The 21,661-nt window shown below is 55.6% G+C and overlaps 1 protein-coding gene across 4 annotated transcripts; it reads right to left on the reverse strand.

Annotated features, from left to right (window-relative positions):
* Positions 1 to 1,624: 1,624 nt before the first annotated feature.
* On the reverse strand, positions 1,625 to 20,424 carry IGSF9 (immunoglobulin superfamily member 9). 4 transcript variants are annotated; one of them, XM_045547066.1, is made up of 21 exons: positions 20,269 to 20,424; positions 17,642 to 17,902; positions 17,233 to 17,421; positions 12,157 to 12,309; positions 11,204 to 11,358; positions 10,832 to 10,949; positions 9,112 to 9,253; positions 8,853 to 8,998; positions 8,618 to 8,760; positions 7,003 to 7,143; positions 6,361 to 6,477; positions 6,001 to 6,151; positions 5,698 to 5,821; positions 5,257 to 5,432; positions 4,742 to 4,992; positions 4,469 to 4,553; positions 4,210 to 4,386; positions 3,910 to 3,952; positions 2,725 to 3,585; positions 2,323 to 2,450; positions 1,625 to 2,089 (listed from the first exon to the last, which is right to left on the reverse strand). In XM_045547066.1, the coding sequence occupies exons 2-21, from the start codon at positions 17,697 to 17,699 to the stop codon at positions 1,908 to 1,910; spliced, it is 3,540 nt and encodes a 1,179-aa protein (XP_045403022.1). In that variant the 5' UTR covers positions 17,700 to 17,902; positions 20,269 to 20,424; the 3' UTR covers positions 1,625 to 1,907. The 4 variants fall into 4 exon arrangements, with proteins under 4 accessions (XP_045403022.1, XP_045403021.1, XP_045403023.1 ...); XM_045547065.1 differs by lacking the exon at positions 20,269 to 20,424 and adding an exon at positions 19,891 to 20,262; XM_045547067.1 differs by lacking the exons at positions 12,157 to 12,309; positions 20,269 to 20,424 and adding an exon at positions 19,891 to 20,262.
* Between the last annotated feature and the right edge of the window lie 1,237 nt (positions 20,425 to 21,661).

Below are 21,661 nucleotides of genomic sequence, written 5' to 3' on the forward strand. Positions count from 1 at the left end.
GAGCCCATAGACTCATACCCCAGTAAGAAATTTTCTGCCTAGAAAGTTAGCCCAAGACTGTGGGCGTGTTTATGTGGGAAGAAACCTCCGCCAGGTGCAGTGGTTCATGCCTGTAATCCTAGCACTCTGGGAGGCCGAGGCCGGAGGATTGTTTGTGGCCAGCAGTTCGAGACCATCCTGAGCAAACTAGGAAAAATTAGCCTGTAGTCCCAGCTACTTGGGAGGCTGAGGCAGGAGGATGGCTTGAGCCCAGGAGTTTAGGGTTTAGGGTTGCAGTGAACTATGATGATGCCACTGCACTCTACCTAGGGCAACAAAGCAAGGCAATGTCTCAAAGAAAAAAGGGGAGGGGGACTGACAAAGTAAACGAAGGCATAGGAAGACACCCCCACCAACTGACTAGGGTGTGATAAAACTGGGGCTTGCAGGCCAGGACAACACCCCCACGTGGTCTTGCTCACCACCTGCTTCAAGCCTAGGCAGGAACTAACAGTGAGGTCACCCTTTGCCCAGGGCGTTGAGGGGTGTAGTCAGCATTGGGACTCACAGTTCAGACCTGACTTCTCTCTCCCTTTCATCTCCTCACTTATGACCCGGCATCTTTTCTTAAATCTTAGAGGGATCAGAGGGGCAGGTCTCAGTGAAGGAGGAAGCTAGCGGGGGTTCTTCTGTCTCTGAGGGTGGAGGGCTGCATAGTTTTGCAGTTGAAGGAGTGCCTCCTACCCTTTCAGGCTTCAGCTGAGCAGTCTTCCTGGGGTGGAATCCTGACTACAGCCATCCATGGAGCTCTTCATTTACCATGTTCATTTATGATACAGTCCCTCGCAGAGTCTGATTTTCCAGGACATCAACAACCATTCACTCTGTCCCCTTCCCAAGTCCTACCCAGCCCTATATTCCAGTCCTATCAAGTGGCAAGCATTTTCACTCCCCTGTGCCTTTACCAAGGCTATTCTGCTGCCTAGGATGCCTTCCCTTCCTAAACAGCTTCTCACCTGCTCTGACTTAACCCACTGTGACTTTGGGACAGATTATTAAAACACTCTATGCTTCAGTTCCCTAATCTATAAAACAGAACTAATAGTACTACCTAACTCATAGAACTGTAGAGAATTAAATAGTACATGCATTAAGAGCTTAGAGCAGTGCCTGGCACATAGTGAATGCTATTATTACCACCTTCTTTGAGGATCCCTCATATGTACCATTTGTCCTAGCACACGCTGTAAGCATTCACTAAACATTGTTGACTTGAGCTGAACTCTTTCCTTTGTGCTACCATAATAATCACACATAGCTTTATCATAGAACTTATCACATCATACTGTAACTATTTCTTTACTTGTCTGCCTCACTGCCTAGAAATAACTCCCCAAGGGCAAAGGCATATCTTAATAAACTTTGTTCTCAGCATCTAGTTCAGTGGCTGGTCTTTAGTAGCTGACCTCAGTAGGCACTCAATAAAGGCTTCCTGAATGAATGTTGAATGCCCCCCTATTCATTCCGGAAGAGCCCCCTTACATTCAGGAAGATCCCTCTCCTCTTTAAGGGCCTAGGGATTTCCCCACCTCTCTCTCTTAGATTCAAAGCCAGATAACACACAGAAACAAATTTTCAGATTTTCTTTATTCACTTGTAAAAAACTTCACCCACACCATAAACACCACACCCATACACACACACACACATGCACACACAAAGGGGCAGACCTAAGATCCCTGTTCCAATCCCCGGACTCACCTAGGGGGTCAGCACATACATCCCATACCAAGCTCAACAAGCCCACTATCAGGGTTTGTGCCTGGGCACCACAGGGGCAGGGGCAGTGCTCTAGGTTGGAGTTAGATCTTGCTTGGGGCCTCCTTTGCAGGTCCATATGCCTTTGCCCAGCCTCACATTAGGGGTGTTCACAGCAGAGTGGCCTGTTCAGGGTGGAGGGCTGGCTGCCAATAGGCTGGGAGCCGAGCCCTAGTGGCATCCTTGCGGCGGCGGAAGGCCAGGAATTCCTCCCGAAGGGCAGCACAACGGACCTCAGGGCCAGTAGCATGGGCAGTGTTCAGGAGACGGCCCTCCTCTGGAGTCTTCGCACCTGGAGAAGAGGACAGGACAATGAGAGAAGAAGCCTTGAGGTTCTCTGGGAGAAATGCTCAGATGTGAAGCACCCTAGGGCCTTCAGTACAGGGACCAAGGGAGTAAGACTCAGTCTAGAGTGGAGGAGCCTGGGGCGAAGGGCCTGACTGGGAACAGATAGGTCCTCAGGTGGCAGTGGGGATGCAGGACAGTGCTGCCAGGAGTGCCTGCCTCTCTGGAGGGCTCACACACCTAGCTCTGGCTCAGCTTCAGGTCGGAGCTGGGAGCTGGCCAAGCCCAGGTGCAAAGTCTCCAGCAATTCCATGTCCCCAGGGAATTCTGAGTCCCATTCATAGTTCTCATCCACAGATGTGTTCCTCCTGTTAAAAGTGACAAACGTGTGGTGTGGGTGGAGGAAAAGACTGTGTTCAGTAAAGTCTGAACCTGGGGTCCCCAAACTGAGGTTGGGCCATGGGTTTCCCCTGGAAATCCCTGGACCTTAGCAAAAGCTTCTAAAAGGAGACGGGGTCTCCTGTTCTCAGGGCGCACATGGAGCGGAGAAGGTGCAGGGTATTGGGGCAGAGCTGGGGAGAAGATCTGGGATGACAGGGCAGGACCCGGGCCAGGGCAGGGATGGGCAAGGATTGCCCTCACCTCTTGCTGACTGTCACAACATGCTCCCTTCGGGGCCATCTCTCAGGGCCACTGGCCCAGCTGCTGGTGTCTCCTGGAACAGGGCTGAGGTAGCTGCCTCCTGCAGAAGGGGCTGCTGATGGGGGCCGCAGGAACGAAGCGCTGCCCCGCCCACTGCTCTGGCTTGTAAGGCTGCCGCGAGGGATTGCAGGGAGCAGGCCCGGCAGCAGCCGCTCCTTCAGTGTCCAGTCAGCCAGGGCTGTGTAAGGGGGCTCTGGGGCGGCCCGGGCCCCTACCGCGGCCCCAGGAAATGCTGCCCTGGTGGACACAGGTGGTGAGTCTGGGGGCCGAAGGAAAGATGAGGCGGGGCAGGGCCGGGTATCCATGTAATCTAGGGGTGCAGTAGGGCCAGGCTCCTCAAGAGGGGGCCAGTCCCCATCCACATTCATCTCCCGGAAGAAGGGCAGGCTCAGGTACTGGAGCAGGGGTCCAGGACCTGGCAGGGGACTGGGCGGTGCTGCTGGGGGGGCGCCCACAGGGCTGATGTCTGCAATGCAGAGGGGCTGGGGTGCCCCACTGGGGCTGCTGCTGCTACAGTCAAAAGACCGGGCCAAACGCCGGGCTGGAGTCCGAGGTTCTGCCTGCTCTGGGCCTGCCCTTTCTTGGGGGGCCCCCACTGTGGGTCCCATCACAAAGCGCCCATCTGGGCCCCGACAAATGGTCTCCAGAGGTAAAGGTCCCCGGCCAGGTGGAGGATCTGGATGGGGGCTGGGGGGTCCAGCAGGGTCCCCCCAGATCAAACTCTGGCGCAGGCTCGGGGCTGGGGAACCCTGGAGCTTCAGCTTCGCCACGCTGTCAGGACTGTCTGAGCCCGGAGCAGAGCTGGAAGGACAGGAGATCAGGGTCTATGGTAGGGAGCCAGTAGTCCCCCTGCCAGGAGCCAGAGTCAGGCCTGAGAGGTTTGGTGCACAAGGGAGCAGGGCTAGGAAAAACAAGCGAGCAAAGGGCCAACGTGGTGGAAGGGGTGGAGGGAAGGTACAGGCAACACTGGACTGGCCCCCAGGCTGGGGCCTCTGCACTCCCCTTCTTACCCCACTCCAGCTTCAGTTCCCGCCCCTCCCACCCCTCCAGAAGGTGCAGAAAAGGAAGCTGAGGATACTGGCACGCACAATGGAAAGGCAGAAGCCAAGGAGGGGAGGTGCTTACTGTGAAATTGACTTCCCGGGAGGAGAAAAGAGCAGGGGTGGATCTGTAGGGGCATGAGAACAGGCGGTGACACAGGAGAAACCAAGCTCCTCCAGGGTCGAAGCGCCAACCCTCTCCCCCAACACTAGGCTGGGGAAAGCGTAGGCAAGACCGAATGCAGGACTATGGGAATGCACCTGGACCACGCGGGTGGGAAGGATGTTCCCTCCAGGTGGGGGGTGGGGAGGGTTATGGGACGAGCACTTCCAGTGGGCCGGGCTCCCAGTGCTCACGTGGAAGGGATGAAGGCAGAGGGACTACCTTGGCGGAGGCGTTTGCGTCGGCGGCGGGCAGCCCTGCGCCGGTTCATGAGGCAGGCGGCCAGGACGCTCACGAGGACGGCCACGCCCAGGAAGCAGACCCCGCCCACCACGCCGGCCAGCACGGGCTGCGGCAGAAGGCCGGGCAGCTGTGTGCGCGACGGGTAGACCTCCAGGCCTGGGCAAGGGCCGAGCGAGAGGGTCAGTGGACTCGGAGCCCTCGCAATCCCCCGCGCTCTTACCGCCCGCCAGGTTCTCACCAGAAGTGGAGACGTTGGCCGTGTTGCTGGGGTCGCTTACATAGCTACCGGCAAAGGCCACAAGGCGGAACTCGTAGAGAACATCCTGCAGGTTGGGCATGGGGTGCCAGGAAGGTCAGGGCCCGCACCGCCCATCCCAGCCCCATTTGGGAGGACTTTGCAGGTGGGACAAACGGGTGAGGTAGGACGCGGGAGGTGAAGATGGTCAAATCAGGATGGGAAGGTGGGGTCTGAGGAACGGAGGACGCTGCCTGCACCGCCTCCTGCACATACCTTGATGAGGCCTGGCACCAACAGCTGTATTTCCGTGCCTGCCACGGCCGGGTCCAGCACCTCCCAGCCCTGGGAGCTTTGCCGTACTTCCAAGACGTAGCCATCCAGTCTCTTAGGGACCAGTTCTGGGGGATCCCAATGCAGGAGTACCCCCCGGGGTGTCCTCACTGCCACCAGACCTCGCGGAGGGGACAGAGAAGGTGGTATCTCTGTCGGGGGAAGCTTAGGGGCAGCTGGTGTGGTAGGAAGCCCTGAATAGGACCCATAGGCAGATCAGAGAGAGGGTTTCCCCAGCGTTCCTCATCCTGCCCCTCCCCTGGCCTTCCACAGTCCACAGTGCCCAACCATTCTCCCAGAGACCCTAAAGACAAGCTCAAAACATTTTCCATGCATCCCTCTGGACCCCAAGCTGCCCAGCACCCTAGCACCCTCCCACCCAGCTCCTCCCATATCCTGGCTTCCCCACGAGCCCTTCCCCACCCTTGTCTCTGCTGCTCTAGGGTGAGAGGCCTCACCTTCAGGAGCAGACAAGATGATCTCGCTGAAAGGCCCACTCCCCAGCTTGTTCTGAGCTAGCACACTGAACTGGTACTGGGTGTGGGGCTGCAGCCCTAGCACTAGGAGGTGAGCAGCCCCCACAGGCACTGTCAAGGACACCCAGTCATGATGGGCTCGGTCGGGACGCTTGGCCCTGGGGGACACAAGGAAATGGGGGGCACCTCATGAGCTGGGAAGACTAGGAAGGTTCGAGGTCCAGAGAGCGACCAACTCCCTCTGCTTAACCATCCAAGATCTCAGGACCTGGGCCCTGAACACTTCAGAGTCTGGAGACAGGGCAGCGAAGCTAGTGCCAGCTAAGAATAGAAGGATGGGAGGAAGGGCAGAGGCCAGAGAGATTTGGGGTGGAGAGAGGAGACAAGGCTGGAGCAGAAGAAGGGCAGGGGCAGGTCACTCACAGTGGGGTGTACCAGACACTGAACCTCTGCAGATAGCCACCATCAAAGCCAGGCTCCCAGGAGACATTGGCACCCTTGGGCAAAGGCACCACAGACACATTGGTGACAACATGAGGACTGGTGCCTGGGTAGGGGGAAAATGGAGGGAGGGATGATGGTCAGGGCCTTGAGGAAGGGTGGAGAGGGCCCCAGGGCCTCTGACTTCCACCCATAATCCCAGGGCCCCCACACCCACAATCTCTCATCTGAGCGTCCCATCCCACATGGTTCTCCCAGCCCCCAGCCCACTCTTCAGCCACTAACCCAGCACGTAGACTTTTGTGGAGGTGACCACTCGGGCTACAGCATTGCTGGCACTGCATTCCCAGCGCCCATGAGCCTCCTTGGTCAACGGTCGCAGGATGAGGCTGCTGTTGCTGTCCACTTGGGCCTGGCCCCGCAGCCCCCAGCCCACCTACAGAACCACTGGTCAGCCCTGAGGACACACGCAGCCACCCCTCACCAAGGAGACTCCTCATCTTTCCAGGCAGATCATTTCCTCCCCACCCTGCCTCTGACAGCTTTCTCCTCCCCACATCCTCCTTCCCACAAAATGGCCAGGGGCAGAAAGAGGCAGGGGAGCAGTGGGCACAGGTATAGGCAGAGCTGGGTCAGGGATCTTACCTTGGCCCAGGAGACGACAGGAGGAGGGTCTCCTCGGGCAGAGCAGGGGATGAGTAGTTCCCGCCCTACTTCTTGGAAATACTCTTCCTTGGGCCGTTCTATAAAAGCTGGGGGAGCCTGCAAGCCAGGTCTGGCATTGGGAGGGGCCTCTCTCCTGCCTGCCTCTTTTACATCACTGTCTAAAGTTGATGGCTCCCCTTCTCTGGGCTCCCTGACACACTGCATGTCTCAGCCTCCATCTCTAAGCTTCTCTCTAACTCTGTGTTCCCCAGCAGGCAGGGCTGGAGGGAAATGGTGGGATAGTAAGGACTGATGGGCTGGGCTGGACTCCGCGGAGGTGTACCAACCTCTCCAGAGCTCCAGAGAGGGAGGCAGCATGGTCAGGGTTAGTGAGAGCTGGGGCGGTCAGGCAATCTTACTTAATGGGTGTGTGTGTGTGACTGATGTCCCACCTCCCCAGTGCCATCTCTGCATAGACCTCTGGGATGGCATCTAACAACTGCTGCTGCAGCTGCCATGGGAAACAGACTTGGAAGCCTCTCCTCCGTGTGTGGCCTCACCCCACCATCAGCCTGGCCTCAGCCCGCATGTTCAGTCACCCAACCAGCTACTGCTAAGGCGCTGGCCCACCCTGGGCCTCACCTTGAGCAGCACACGGGTCACCGGGGAGGGCCCAGCAGTACCAAGACTGTTATAGGGGGTGCAGGAGTATTCTCCCAGGGCGTCCTCATTCCCCAGGGCAATGATGAGTGAGCCTTCTGTGCCCTGGGACCAGCCAGGGAACTGGAAGGAAGAGGAGACGACACTGGAGAAAGAAACTCAGCAGGGGCAAGACCATGATGGCAACACTAAAGGAAGGCGACAGCTCTATGTCTAGGCCTGACCTCTCTGAATTCCAGTCTTTCCTGCCGAGGGACCACTACCACTACGAACTGGGTGAGGCTGTGACTGCACAAGTCCTGAAGTTGAGCTGTCCAGGGCTCCCTGCCTAGCTGTCTTCCCAGCACTCCACAATGACATTCAGCATCTTCCACCACAAACCACCTCCTATTCCTATACTAAAGGCCCCACTGTCCTTGCTAAAGTCGACCTCTTTTCCTCACTACCACTCTAGCTAAACCTTCACCAAGCCTTTCATCCTGGCAAAAGGCCCATCCATCTTCACGTCTTCCTAACTCCAACTTCATAACCTCTCACCTGGATCATTTCAACGGCCTCCGAACCCTGTCTTCCTACATCCACTTTTTCCCACTCCATTCCATCTCACATACTCAATTCCTGATCACGGGTCACACCACCTCTGAAAAAACTTCACTGGCTCCAGGTGCCTTTAGACTTTTTTTTTTTTAAACATTCAACAAAAATTTACTGAGTACTATTGTAGAAGCCCTGGAGACATACTATGATTAAAAGATGCGATACTAGGCCTCAAGGAATTTACAGTCTCTGTAGACAAAAGGTCCCAATCACCTTGGAATAAGGTAATATTAATTTGGCATCCACAGTTCCTTCTTTTGGCCTCAACCTGTCTTTCCAGTTTTCTCTGCACCATTCCTGTCCCCACAGGCACTCCGGCTCCCCCCAGCTGGGCAATTCATTATTTCCGAAACAGTGCTATTCTATTTCCTGCCTCTGGGCCCAGGTTTCAGCAGTGGGATGACTGTCTACCCTTCAAGGCCCATCACCAAAGTCCCAGAATCTGTTGCCGATCTAAGCAGAAGGCACTTACTCCGACCTCAGCCTTGCAGCAGAGTGTCCTCGTTGCTGTCCTCCCCCGAGGCAGTGCCCACTGTAAGGTGGATGCGTCCTTGCCCCTGCCCCCCACCCAGTCTCCGCATAGTGCCTGGCAAGAAGTGTATGTTCTCCCGGGACACACAGTTCCTCCTTCCTCACACAAAACAACCTTCTGTGCTGCTTCTCAGCTCTTTGCCATCATTTTGCCCAGAAATCGTCTCTCACCTTTTCCCCAAATAAGAAACACAACCACTTGTACCTTCAACCATGGATATTTTTCCTCAGGGGCTTTAATGTTTCCTATGGAACATGTCTTGTAGCACAAACTAAATTTTACAAAAGAAATGTATAGAATCCCAGAGTCCTTCCCCCTTTCTCCTCTACTAAAAAAATAAAAAATAAAAAAAAAACGAATGTTCCCTAGTCACTGAACTGGATTAAGTCGAGCTAACTCCACCCAGCTATCCTTCTGATCAGAACATCGCCAAGCTAAGACCTTCCTGCCCCTGCCCCGGGCCTGTACCTTGTCCAGCTGCAGGGCCTGCCCATCCTTGGTCCAGCTGACAAAGAGCAGTGGGGGGTTGGCACGAACCGGGCACCGGATCACCCCCCGCATGCCTATGGGCAGGGGTGTCTCAGGAGGCATGGCTGTCACCTGGGCTGGGTCTGGGGGAAAGCAGTGGCAAGTTGGGGGAGAGGGGCTTGGCCTGGCCCAGGGCAGGGGAGCAGGCTAGGGAAGAAGCTGGGGTCAGGCTTACAGAGCACAGTGAGGTAGGCGGAGGCTGAGGGTGAACGCAGGAGGCCATTGCTGGGTACACAGGTGTATTGGCCGGTGTCATCGGGCTGCACAGCCTGTAGCCGCAGGCTCCCATCCACCAGGATCCGCACTCGGGACTGCAGGCGGCTACAATATGGCATGTGTGAGGAGGGATCCAGGCCTTGCCTAACCAAGGGGCTCCTCAGAGACTGTCCACCAATTTTCCCCACCTCCACCCTTCCTAATGTGGGTGAGCCCACCTAATGTGGAAGACATTGACGCTGTCCTGGAACCAGCTGTAGGTGAGGTTAGCAGGGTATGCCTCAGCCTGGCAGGCCAAGGAAACATCCTGGGAGGCATTGACCGTGCTGTTTGTGGGGGGCACCACGATGACTGGGGGTCCTGCGGGAAGCACCAGGGGAGGGAGGTGGCCTCAGCCCACAGTCTTCCCAGAACCCTGAGGTCACTTCTACAGTTATTCCTGGCTCTGCCCTCTGGAATATAGGGCTGGTTGTTACAGGGTCTTGGGGAACTGAAACAGAACCTTCCCCTTGTAAGTGACAAAAGTTCATCCTCTCCCCGAGACCCACTCCCCTGCCCAAATTCTCCGTGTTCTACCAGGGGCAATCTCATTCACCCAGTTCCCCTGCCTGCAAATCATGTAGGGGAGAGCCAGTTTTAACTATGCCCATTTAGCCTTTGTATCCCTGCCTGACACATCTTACATCACCTCTGTATCTCCTGCCTTAACCCCAAGGGCAGTTTTACCCCAAGATGCTGCAGCACCTCCTGACTCCGGGCTCCCCCATCACTGCCACTCTAGTGGCCATTCATGCAGAAATGGCCCCTTTGGCCACAGAACACTTCTGCTCAAGAAACTGCAGCAGCTCCTCAAACTCCTTGACTCAGTCCTGTGGGCCCCCATGATTCAACCCCTCCTTACCTGGCCAACCACCTTTCCATGTCAACCCTCAGGAAGTGTTTCAGGCTAGTATGGACAGCTGGCTGTCCCCCATGCCAGGCTCACCCCATCTGCATGCCTCTGCTCTCTGTGCCCTGGTCTGGAATGCCCTTCCTGATGGCCTGGCCTGGCCCAGCCACACACTTCCTGCAAAACCTCTGACTACTGCAGCTCTACTGCCCTCCCCTCCCCGGGCCCCTTCTGCTTGAGTAGTCCGTAATAAGAGGTAAGGACACAAGCTGAGGTGTGTAGAGCACCTACAGCATGCCGGGCTCAAAGTGCCAAGCACTTTACCTGCTTGACTCACTGAATCCTCACAAGAACCTCTGTGGTGGGAATTATCATCTCCATTTTATAAATGATGAACCGAAGGCTCAGAGGCAGAGAGACTGGGGTGACTTGCCCAGGAACAGCAAGGGAGGCAAGATTCATGTTCAGGCTTTCCTGATGCCGGAGACTACGCCCTTAGCCACTGCATGGCACTGCCTTTCAGTACCATGCAGAAAAACACTTCGCTGTTTCTCCATAATTGGACTAATGTCTTATCTCCCCACATAGGTAATAGGCTCTCTGAAGGCAGAGTCCAGGCCTCAGGCTACCCAGCTTTCCTTCAGCAGGAAGCGCCTTGGCCGGGAATTACCATGTGCCACTCACTGTGCTCAGCTGAACCTAAAGAAATTCTTGTAACAGTCCTGAGAGGTGGATACGAATCTCTTTATAAAGACGAGGGAACTGGAGTCAGGGGTTACGTGGCTCATGCCCAACACAAGCACTCATACCCTTTCCACTGTAACACACTGCTGAGCACTAAATAGCGATTTGTGCATGTACTGAGCCTTTTCAAATTAAGATGCTGGTTTCAGAGCAGCAGCCGGTGTTGAGAGTCCCCGCCCCCCCCCCACGGGGCCCTACCCTCAGGCACAAGTCTCCTCCCCACCCTGCTGTGTGCTCCGCCCCAGCCACAGGTCAGTCCTCTTACGTAAGTGTCCCTGGACCCCAGCCCTCCCGCCAGAGAGCACCTAGCACTAGCAGCTGGGTGGCGTGGGTGGCGCTGCCCTCAGTGCTGGAGGCTTGGCAGACGTAAACCCCAGAGCTGCTTCGCTCCACCCTCCGGATCCACAGTGTTCCGTTCTGCACCTAGGGAAGGAGTGGGTGAGTAGGAGGAGTGCTTCCTCCTACCGCGGACTCCCGGCCGGCCCCAGACTCTGCACTTCTGAAGCTGGCCAGCAGAGGGAGGCAGCTCCCCAGGCTCAGGGAAGCCAAGGCAAAGCCCCTCCTCTGGCCCATCTTCCAGCCTGGCCTTTGCCCCTTCTGTCCTCCAGCCCTGTACCCAGGCCCCCACCTTCCCCTCACACTCTATCTGGCCCACGCTACCCAGCCCCAGGACTCACTTTCACGTGACCCTGGCCCTGGCCAAGGTCCTGTCCTCGAAGCTTCCAAGTCACGTGAGGCTGGGGGCTGCCCCGGGCTACACAACGTAGGGTCACAGCCTCCAGCTCCTGCACTTCCAGCACTGGGGGAGGCGTCTCCTGGAATTGAGGGGGTGCTGCAGGGCAGAGAGGCATCAGGGGCTGCCAGAGGCACTATCAACCCAAAGAGCAGCGTCTGAGGGCCAGGGAGACAGACCACTCAGGCCTGTACCCTCTGCCCGCCAGCCCACCCAGCTTCATGGGAATCCCCAGCCCAGGGCCACCCTGTCTGCTGCGCCAAGAGCGAAGTGAGGATTGCACCAGCCCATCCCCACACACTAACCGGGGGCTGAGCCTGGGCCGGGTGCCAGGGCAGGGGAGAGCTAAGTACCCTCAGGGAGAGCACTGTTCTGGGAGTCAGGACGCTTGGGTCCTAGACTCCACTCTGCCCCTAACCAGGGCATGACCCAGCCTCTCTGTGCCCCAGTCTCACCTATGAAATGGGAATCATTATGACTTCCTTCCTTCTCGGGGGTTGAGAGAGAATTAATGAGGAGCTGGGTAAAAAGCAGTTTTGAAAATACAACATGCTGTGTATATGTGAGCTGCGTTTCTCTCAGGGCCCAAGAGCCCCCTCTCCCTGACCCATTACTTTGGCCAGGGAGACAGCAGGGCAGAGAGACGGAGAGGAAGTTCCTGACATAGAGCCTAGGAGACTGATTGGATTTAGATTTGAAGAACTGAAAGCGCAGGAGCCAGGGGAGGGATGAGATACAACCACTAAGTGTGCAAACAAGGCCTGCCAGGAAGGGTAGGGCATTGGAACTGCTTGTGGGATGGAAAAAGAACTCCCTCTTCCCGTTTCTCCCACCAGCCAGAGGTCCCCACCATTCTCCTCTCTGCCCTTCTCCACCACCTGCTCCCCAGCTTCATACAATTGACTGTCAGGTGCACCCAGGAGCCATTAGCAGAATCGTCTTCAGGGCTGTGCTGGTCCAGGAAGAGCACGCGGCACTCGTACCAGCCCTGGTCTTCCACCCTGAGCCCCTGAATCTGGAGAGATGCGCCTTTCTGCAGCCGGACTCGTCCTGGGGGAGGAGCCCTGAATCAGGGGTACTGAAGCGGCCCCATAGGAGCCCCAAATCCCTAGTCATAATGGTCATTCTCAGTGGCCAAGAGCAGGCACAGTCTCTCCCAGTTACCCTGAGCGAGTGGGGTCCAGAGAGGCACAGATGGGGTTGGGGTCAGCCAGGGGAAATCCCTCCATTCAGCCCCTCTGACTGTTCCTGCCCTTCAACAGCTGGGACCCAATCTACACAAAGAGAAACCCAGAGGGACAGCAGGTAGACGAAGGCTTCCACTGGACTGCAGCCGGCTCCCAGCAGTGTTGGGGGAAGGAAGTTGAAGAGCCAGCACTTAGTCTCCTCTGGATTCTTACAGGATCTGTCCCTCCACCCCAGGGGTTTTTTTGTAGGGACAAGGCATGGGTTCCCGGAAGTACTCCTCCTGCCAGAGGACTCTGTCCCTGAAAACCTCAGCAGTGTTTGAGGCCCTAGCAGGGACCCAGACCTTGCCTGCCAAAGCCCCTAATCCCTCAGGACTATTATCAGCAGCCTAAGCGCCTTAGGGTGGCCAGAGTCCAGCCCAGCCAGGCAGCTAAGTCAGCAGCCTCATCCCATCCCCTCTATGCCCCAGGGCACTCGGGCCCCAGCTGACTGACCACGTATAGCTCGGCAAAGCCACACAACCACAGCACAAGCATACGTCTCCATCCCACCCTTAGTCAGCATCCACACCACACCACCAGACTCAGGCTGAGGGTGTCCTCCCAATCCCTCAGCACCCTCCCAGGATGGAGCCCTGCACCCGAGGCAGCTTTGTGGGTCTCTGGCAGTGTAGCCCAGTGAGACAGGCACACACTGGGCAACCAGATGGACCTAGGCACAAGTCCAGCTCTGCTGTGCACTCCTTTAGGCAAGTGACTTAACCTCTCTGTTTCCTCATCTGCAAAAATGAAAGAAAGAAAAAAAAATAGGGGTGGGGCAGAGGAGAGAGATAATGTAGGGGAGGCCTGCAGCATGGTGCCTGGCATCAGGAGGTGCTCAAATAAATGTTCTTGACCAAATAAATGAGGTTCAGATTTGGAATCAGAAGCCTGCACTGAAGCCCTGGCCCTGTCCCTAACCCGATCCCACATCCTTTCCCTTTTCTCTCCCTACCTCAGTGGACGGCATCACCACGTACCAAGTCACCTGACCAGAAACCTGCTGTTACTTAGACCCCTGCTACCCTACATGTCCATGTGTTCATTGAACCTTCATTGAACATCCTAAATATGTTTTTCCTTCTCTGTCACCCTCACCTTTAGACCTGTAGTATGTCTCTTTGGGTTTCTCCAATAGCCTACTTGCAGGTCTCCTGCCTCCAGGCTACGCCCCTCCAGTCACCAGATGCTCACCCCACCTTGACCTCTGATATGGACAAAGAGCATTTTCTAAATTTTATGGGGTATGCAAAGGCAGCTCCAAGACAAGTCCTTTAGCTTTATGCCCAACACAACCAACCAGCACTGTGCCCATCCCAGCTCTTCCTAATACTAGAAATCCTGAAGCCCCTCCCGCATGCTTCCATTCTACCTCTAGAGTGATCTTTCTGAAACAGAATCTAAGCCTGCCGTGCCCCTAATGCCTTCAGGGAAAAAGAGAAGAAAGATCAAACTGAGGCTGGCTTTGTGATCTTAGGCAAGGGTCTTTTTTCTACTAAGAATGAGTTTTAGGGGTGTGGATTCTCTGGAATGGGTGGACCTGCTTCAAGGGCTAGGTGTTTTCAATCTCCACCCAGGAGATAAGACTAGTCCTAGCGGGTAAATATTTAACATAATCATCCCTTTCCACCTACCAGCAGGATTCCTCAAGAACCCTAATCTGCCTGGCCACCGAGCCCTGCAGGCCCCAGACTACAGCCTCTTCTACATCCCATGATCTTCTAGCTCTACAAAGGAGGAAGAAGAGGGAAGGGAGATTGAGTGCTGAATATGAGCCATGTAAAACATTAGGCATCGTCACCATACTTAGTCCTCCCAAGAATTTCATTATAGATGAAGGAACTGATGTTTGTTAAGTTTCTATCCAAAATCACATAGCTCATAAGTGAAAACGCCAGGCCTTCTCTCTCCAGATGCAGTGTACTTTCCACTGAACACTGGGGTTAGGATCAAGTGACATTCAGGCCACTGAGCATAAACAGTGTATTCTCACTTGGGAGATGTTGGTAGCCAACGGGTAACAGTTCCAAATGTTTGTTAATCAGAATATCCAATGAAGCATACTGCATGTCCTAACTTTTCTGCAAGATCTACTAGACCTGTAGTGTTACAGATGAACAGAAAGATCGCCAGGGCTGCAGTCCTGAGTCCTCCTGAGTGCGGGGCCATCTCTTTGAGACCTTCCCTCCACCTGCAGGGCCAAAGCCTGATGGACTTCAGATCTTCCCCCACACAGGGGTGCATGAAGGAGACAGGAGACAGTCTCTGCTCCTTCAAGCCCTCAGGAGGCAGGGAACCCACATTCAGATACACAGGCAAATGCACATTCACACAGAAGTTCAAAAAATGGTGTTAACTGTGCCCAGACAGTGCACTATGAAGCAAGAGGAGTAAGGAAGGCTTCCGGGAAGATGTGACTAGGCAGAGGGTTTTAAAGGATAAAAGGTGGTAAAGGGAGATGACTAGAATAAGCAGGGGAGTTCTAAGTGCAGAACAAGAGAACTGATTTTTATCAAACAACTCAGGACAAAGAGAAAACACATGTCCCTTCTGCTGTGTGGGGCATCTTGAAACTCCCCCAAAATATACCACAAAAATCAAAGACCAAAAGCCTGCCCCATGCATTTGAACAGTTGCTCTAAGATCCCGCAGGAAAGATGAAAGCTAGCCTGCCTCCCCTCCGGAGGCCTGGTCATGGGTTCACACCACGCAGGCACTCTGTGGGCACAGTGCTGGGTGCTTATACACAGAAGCTAACTTAATCCTACCATGTAGTCCTAGCTTGTTTTATATTGCTTTTTACTACTTTTGTACTAGTTGACAAATCCAGTCCCCTCTGCTAGATGGCTTCTAGAGTCCTCAAAGATTGGAATCTTTCCCTTTGATGTGACCCCTAATGCTCCAACAGTGTCTCTCGCATTTTAGGCCACCAGCCTCACCACAGTCCCATCTCCCCTCACTGCCCAGAGGGTTTATGACAGAACAGCATTGTCCCTAGCAACCTCTACCTTCTGTTGCTTAGCAACTGCAGTTCCGAGTCCCCTACACAAAGGCTGAGAGGCCCCTGCTACACTGAGAGGCAGTAAAAGGGTTAATGGGCTCAGGGGCCCCCCTCCAGGGTCCTGACTCCAGGCAGTAAAAGGGTTAATGGGCTGGGGGGGCGTGGGGGGCCTCCCTCCAGGGTCCCAACTCCGTTAACTAGTTCTGGCCTGACCAGGAGCTCCAGACCAGGGCAGGGGTGGGAGCAACGGGTAGGGGTAAGAAGACAGCACAAGAGGTTACTGCTCACAGCCCTCACAGGTCAAGGAACAACACAGAGATGGAAGGAAAACCCTCAGGTAGACGAGGTTGCTAACCATCCAGTGGCTTGTCTGCCTGAGGGGCCTCAAGACAGGCCAGAAGCTGGAGAGAAGGAAGAGCTTCACTCCTCCCCAGTGGAGTCCCAGGAAAAGCTCTTCTCCCACCCCTCCTCCTTCTCCCCTGTGACTTGCTCTCAGTCGGGCAACATTCTGAATCTGCCCAGCCTCAGCTGGAGGCCCCAAACCCCTCCCAGGCTGGGCAGGCAGAGGCAGGAAGGGAGGGCTGGCGGGCACAGCCGGTTTTTCTCCACTTGTGCTAATTGGGGCCCGCTTTCATCCATTCCCATGGGCTTGTGTAGACACATACACTCCCACCAGGCTGTTTGCCAATAACTGTCCCCAGTTTGAAAATAAACTCTCCCCTCTGCAGCACCTGCCTGTACCTCCTCCCTTCTCTGCTCAGCCCACCCCATGGCAAGAGCTCAGCCAGTCCCAGAGTTTCCCTCAGGATTTGAACTAAAGAGGGAAAAGGTGGGAGTTCCCCCCCATCAACATCCTCCCAGGTGGCCCTTCCTGGGTTTCCCCTCTGAAGAGGGGGCAACAGGACTGTCTCTGGCCCAGATGCCCAGACCTACCCTTAGGCCCCCACCCCCACACTGCCCTCTGAGACCTGAGGCTAAGCCACTCAGATTAAGGCTCCATCCAGGATTAAGAGGAAGCTGAGTCACTCTAGGGAGCCAGCTGGGGTGCAGCAGAGCCCCCCACCCAAGGGAGGCCTCTACATTATTTTAAGACTATACAGGAGCTACCTGAAGCAGCAACTCAGACAGACCCCATTTATTCACTGACCTTGGGGAACCCAGCCCCTCCCCAGCCCACCCTCTCTGTGCACAAGCTCTTCTGTACTCAGGAACAGGCTGAGCCCCCACTGGAGAAGCAGAAAGGTCACAGCCCCCCCCACTCCCCCATAAGGCCACTCCCTAGAAGCCTAGAACCCCCAAACTAGCATGTAAGATCGTGAGGGAGGGCAGGACAGGGGAGCGGGCAGATAGTGGAGCCAGGACCAGGATAGGGCCAAGTGGAGAGACTACAGAAGATCAGGATGGAGTCTGGGGGGATTCATGATGAGATCTAGAAAGCACAATTACAGAATTAGGATGGATACTTGGAATAGGGCTGCAGGATCGCCTTTGGAACAGACCACACGGAGTTCTAAATAGCACAGCTATAGTGTGTGTGTGTGTGTGTTTGTAAATGAATGAATCCTTCAATGAATGAACACTGCTTGGGAGCAGGGCCATGCTTATAAGCAGAGTTCAGGCAGTGGAGCTGGTGATGAGACTGGGGCAGGGACAGAGCAGTCAACAAGTGGTCATCCCTGCCCTTTGATCTACCCAGCCACCTTGGTTGTGGATACCCCCTACCTCCCACCTGAGGATAACTCTTACCCACGTAATCAGGGTCAATTCGGGGAGAGTAGAGGCCGAACTGGATGAAGATGGGAAGCAGGAATCCAAAGCGCAGCCACTCGATGACATGCAGAGGGGGCCGGCTGGCTGGGGGCAGCAAGTCACAGCCCAGCACCACACTCTCCCCAGCCTGGCCCACCACCGACACCACCTCAGGCTTCCCTCGACCTGCATGGTGGGTGGCATGAGGGCACAACAGGGGCCAGAGTTAGGGCTGGGAGGGGAGTTTCCATCAGTATCTCTGTAGGCTCCTTAGGACTTTGGGTGATTGAAAGAACCCCCAGGGTCTCCAGGACCAACCCTATCCCTCCCCTACCCTCCCATGTTCATAGAGAACCCCATGGGGAGCACCCCCACCCCAAGGCTGAGCCCCAGGAGTCCAGCTCACCGTCAGCCCCCTGGCTGATGATCAGGCTGAGGACGGCCAGACTGAGGGACCACACCATAGCCCAGCTGGCCTGCTTGCCCGGCCCCTCCTAGCCACAGGAGCCCAGATGGAGGGGCCGAGGGATGGCCACAGCCCAGCAAGCCCAGGGTCAATCCTGCTGATTGGCCTCAGGGAACAGGTGTCAGCTCTCACTCTTCTGGACAGTCAGGGCTTGGCTCATGTAACAGCCCGAGGAAGCTGCTCTCTGGAGAACCACCAAATCTAAATGCAAAGTGCAAGGCAACATGCAGAGTTGGCCAATGCTGGAGCCCAGAAGAAAGCCCACAATTAGAGAAAGGCTTGAGGAAGAGAAGGGAGGGAAAGCAGATAAGGGGGATGGGTGGACAAAGAGGCCAGAGATCTTGAAGCCCTGGGGAGTAAGAGCTGGGGTGGAAGTATGCAGGAATGAGGAGTGCTGGGTGAGGAGGCTAGACAAGTATGGAAACGGTGGAGGCCAGCAGAGTTGGGAAGATCTCAGGAAACAGAGGAATTCTGGGGATGCCTGGGTTCCTAAGGGTCTTGGAAAACTAAGCCAGGAAGGAACTGGGAGTTCCTTATACACTTGGAAAAAGACTTTTCAGGGAAGTATGGGAGAGCACAATGTTCATGGCCAGCCTCCTCGCGCTTCTTTCTTTGCAACAAGGTGGCAGAGAGCGTGATGAAATCAGTATTATTGCTTCTACCCCACTGTGACAAATAAGGACCCCAAGGATCTCTGCTCAGAAGCAGAGAGCCAGTCAAAGGCAAATCGTGAATTCGAATCCAGTCCCCTTAACACCAGAAAGTGGTCCCAGGGCACCCCCAACACACACACTATCCCTTGCCCATTTCCCCAGCCCTCTGTGAAGAGCCCTGAAGCTGGGGGTTCTGTGGCCTTTCTCCAACAGCCTCCCAACACTGCTTTGGCAGGGAATGAGTCAGACACTTGGGAGAGGAGGAGTTGCCTCCCACACCTGCTGGCAAGGGGGCCCAGGCAGCATCCTCCAGGTCTGGGCAGGTCCTGGGGCTGGCGGCTGGCGCCACTTCCTCTTCAGGATGCTGCCAGGCAGTGCTCCATCTGCCAGGCACCACCACCCAAGAGCCTCACTCCAATCCCTCCCACTCACTCCCTTCCATTATCCTCAGGGTGCCAGGGTTTGCCAGGCCCTCTCTTCCCCAACCCTAGGGGCATGATCTGCAAGAAGCCAAAAAAACCCCATGAATCCCTAACGTCTACAGAATGAGCCCTGAAGCACAGAGGTTGGGAACTCCTGACAGTCCCAGCCCCACAGGTCCTGGGGCAGTCACAGTGAGCCAGAGGGCCCTACCTGGGCCTGGTGAACCCAAGTAGACTCTGCTCAAGGCCTCCACCTTACTCTTGGCCTCACAGTTCAGGACTGGCTATGAAACATCCTCCACATGGCAGTCTGACCCCTGCCTCTACTTAATGTCCCTCCATGTCTAACTCCTGCAATTCACTGGCAACGTTCCCATGCTTCCCATTGTCCCCAACAGCTCGCCCATACTTCCCTGAAAAACCATTTTCCAAGTATATAGGAACCCCCAGTTCTCTCCTGGCTCAGTTTTCCAAGACCCTTAGTGACCCAGGCATCCCGGAATTCCTCCCCATCTCCCAGGATCTTCCCAACTTCCCTAGCCCTCCCCATTTCCTCACCTTTCTAGACCTGGCACCCAGCACTCCCTCAGTCTCCCTGTCCTCCCTTCCCAGTTACCCCTACTACACAGTCCCCCCAAAATTCCAGTTTCTCACACCTGATCTCCCCCTGTAGCAGGTCATCTATGCTGCCAAGAACTCCCTCCCGTCTCCCCCAGAATCCCCATCCCCCTTCTCCCCATCCTCTCCTCCCTGGAATTCCCCTCCCTGGAATTCTCCTGCCTCAGCCCACAATACAACCCTGATAGGCTACCCCAAACAATTCTCTTTTCCCTCGCATTCTCCGGTCCCCTGGAACTCCTCCTTTCTATTGGAACCCACCAAGAACTCCCCCACATTACCTTCAGAACTCCTGCAGTTCTCCGGGAACCCCCACCGACCCACCAACCAACCAAGAATTCCACTTCACTCCCCAGAACTCCCCTAGTTCTGCTCCCCCAAAGAATTCCACTTCTCTCCGGAACTCCCCCGCTTGCTCCTGTCCCCCATAACTCCGCACTGCTCTCCCGGCCCCCGCCAGCACCCCACTTCCATCCCCCCAGGACGCCCCCCTCACCTGCTCAGCTCCGCTGGGCTCCACTCGCGCGGCCACACAATAGGGGGCGGACCCGCCTCCCCGCCTCGGATGCCCCGAGCGCCTCCCGTCGCCCTGGAGACCGCCAATCCCCTCCCTGGGCGGCCAATGGGAGCCGACCCAAGGCGAGGCGAGGCGGGCGGGACCCCTGAGCGGCCTGGGAGTTGTAGTTTCGGGAGACAAGGGCTCCGTGGCACGTGGGCTCAGGTCGCCCCCTCGCGGAGCTCTGCACGACCAGGGCTGGAAAGGCCGCTTCCCGCCGCCAGCAAGAGGGGCCCCGGAGTCAGGCCGGTGTTCCCGGGCTGCTGGAGCTGGCCCTGCAGCAGCCTCCCCGCACGCCCTCCTTCCTTTGTAACCTACCTGCGACCCTCTCCCCTCTCCTAACGGGCGAGCCGCGGAGGCGGCAACTAGAGTTGAAATCTGAGCCTGGGGGCAGGAGCACCAGGCGTGGAGCCGCACTCCCCGCCTTCCTCCCTGGGGATCCTTCCTCGTCCCGGGCTCATCCGATCTCCTCCCCTCTCCCCATTCCACCTACACCCATTTCTTCTCTCGCCGGACTGGAAATACCTGTCTGCATTGGCGAGCTCCCAAATCTCGCCCAGGCGCCTCCCACAGCGCGCAGTTGGGGAAGGCCGGGCTCTGAGCTTGGGTTTGGCAAGTCAGCTCCGGAGGCAGCTCCCAGCGCCTGCGACTTATAGAAACCGGCCCAGAGCGGAGGAACGACAGACATCCTAACAGGGGAGATTGACAGGGAGGCATGACATAAGGGATCATTTCCTGAACCCCTGCACGGTGCCAGGCCCTGGACTAGATGTAACCTGCGCAGAAACACTGTAAAGTAAGTATAGCTCCAGCTGACTAATGAGAAAACTGAGGCTCATCAAGATGCGGTAACTTGCCCAAGCTTTCCCATCTAGGACGTGGCAGAGCTGGATTCAGACCCAACCCCGACTTTATCAAACCCACTCCCTTGGAGACTTCACCTACAAGCAAAAAGATATCTTGTATATCTGCCCCTCGGAGACTTCAACTTCCTAGCTTGATGATGCTGTAGGATGCATTGCCCGTCCCGGTCTTTCCCATTCAGTCGGCTCCCACCCCAGTCTGAATACTAAGACTCAAACTGAGTGCACCAGGCGTGGAGTTTATGGAACCTTCACTGCAGCATCAGGTGGGACCCTCCAGGATGGGTCTGAGCGCTGCTTGGCACCGGAATCCTGGCATATCATCCCTCCAGGGGGTCATCCAGTCCCTATCTGATCACACCCTGGGCCAGGAAACTCAATGCTCCTGTAGTATTCATTCATCTTTAGTAAGCTCTGACTGATGGAAAGTTCTTTCTGGTGTAAACTGGTCTGACTGACCTAACAGTTGGTGAGATTACGATTAAAACATGTGAGTGGACAGAGCTTGGAAGCAAGGCTAGAAAAGATGGTCAAAGAGCGAAGCCTTCTTGCCTCCTCACCAACCAGCGGGAAAGATCTCCCTCGCCCGTGCTGGGATCAGCCACACCTCTGGTCCACGCGGTTCATTTCTGTTGTCTCCGATGGTTTCCTGAGGATAAGCTAATCTCATTTGCACATTAAAATAACTTTTTGTAAAGTGAGATTTAAAATGGTTTTCCACTTTTAAAAGCTTATGATATGGCCATTGTTTTCTGTAAGCTTGTTGTGTGAATCTTATTATTATTGTCATTTTTGTCTGATTCAGAAGTATATCATAGATTTTTTGGTAAGGAAAGGAACCTAGCCCT

Source organism: Lemur catta, chromosome 3, assembly GCF_020740605.2.
Source record: "Lemur catta isolate mLemCat1 chromosome 3, mLemCat1.pri, whole genome shotgun sequence".
Taxonomy (NCBI): domain Eukaryota; kingdom Metazoa; phylum Chordata; class Mammalia; order Primates; family Lemuridae; genus Lemur; species Lemur catta.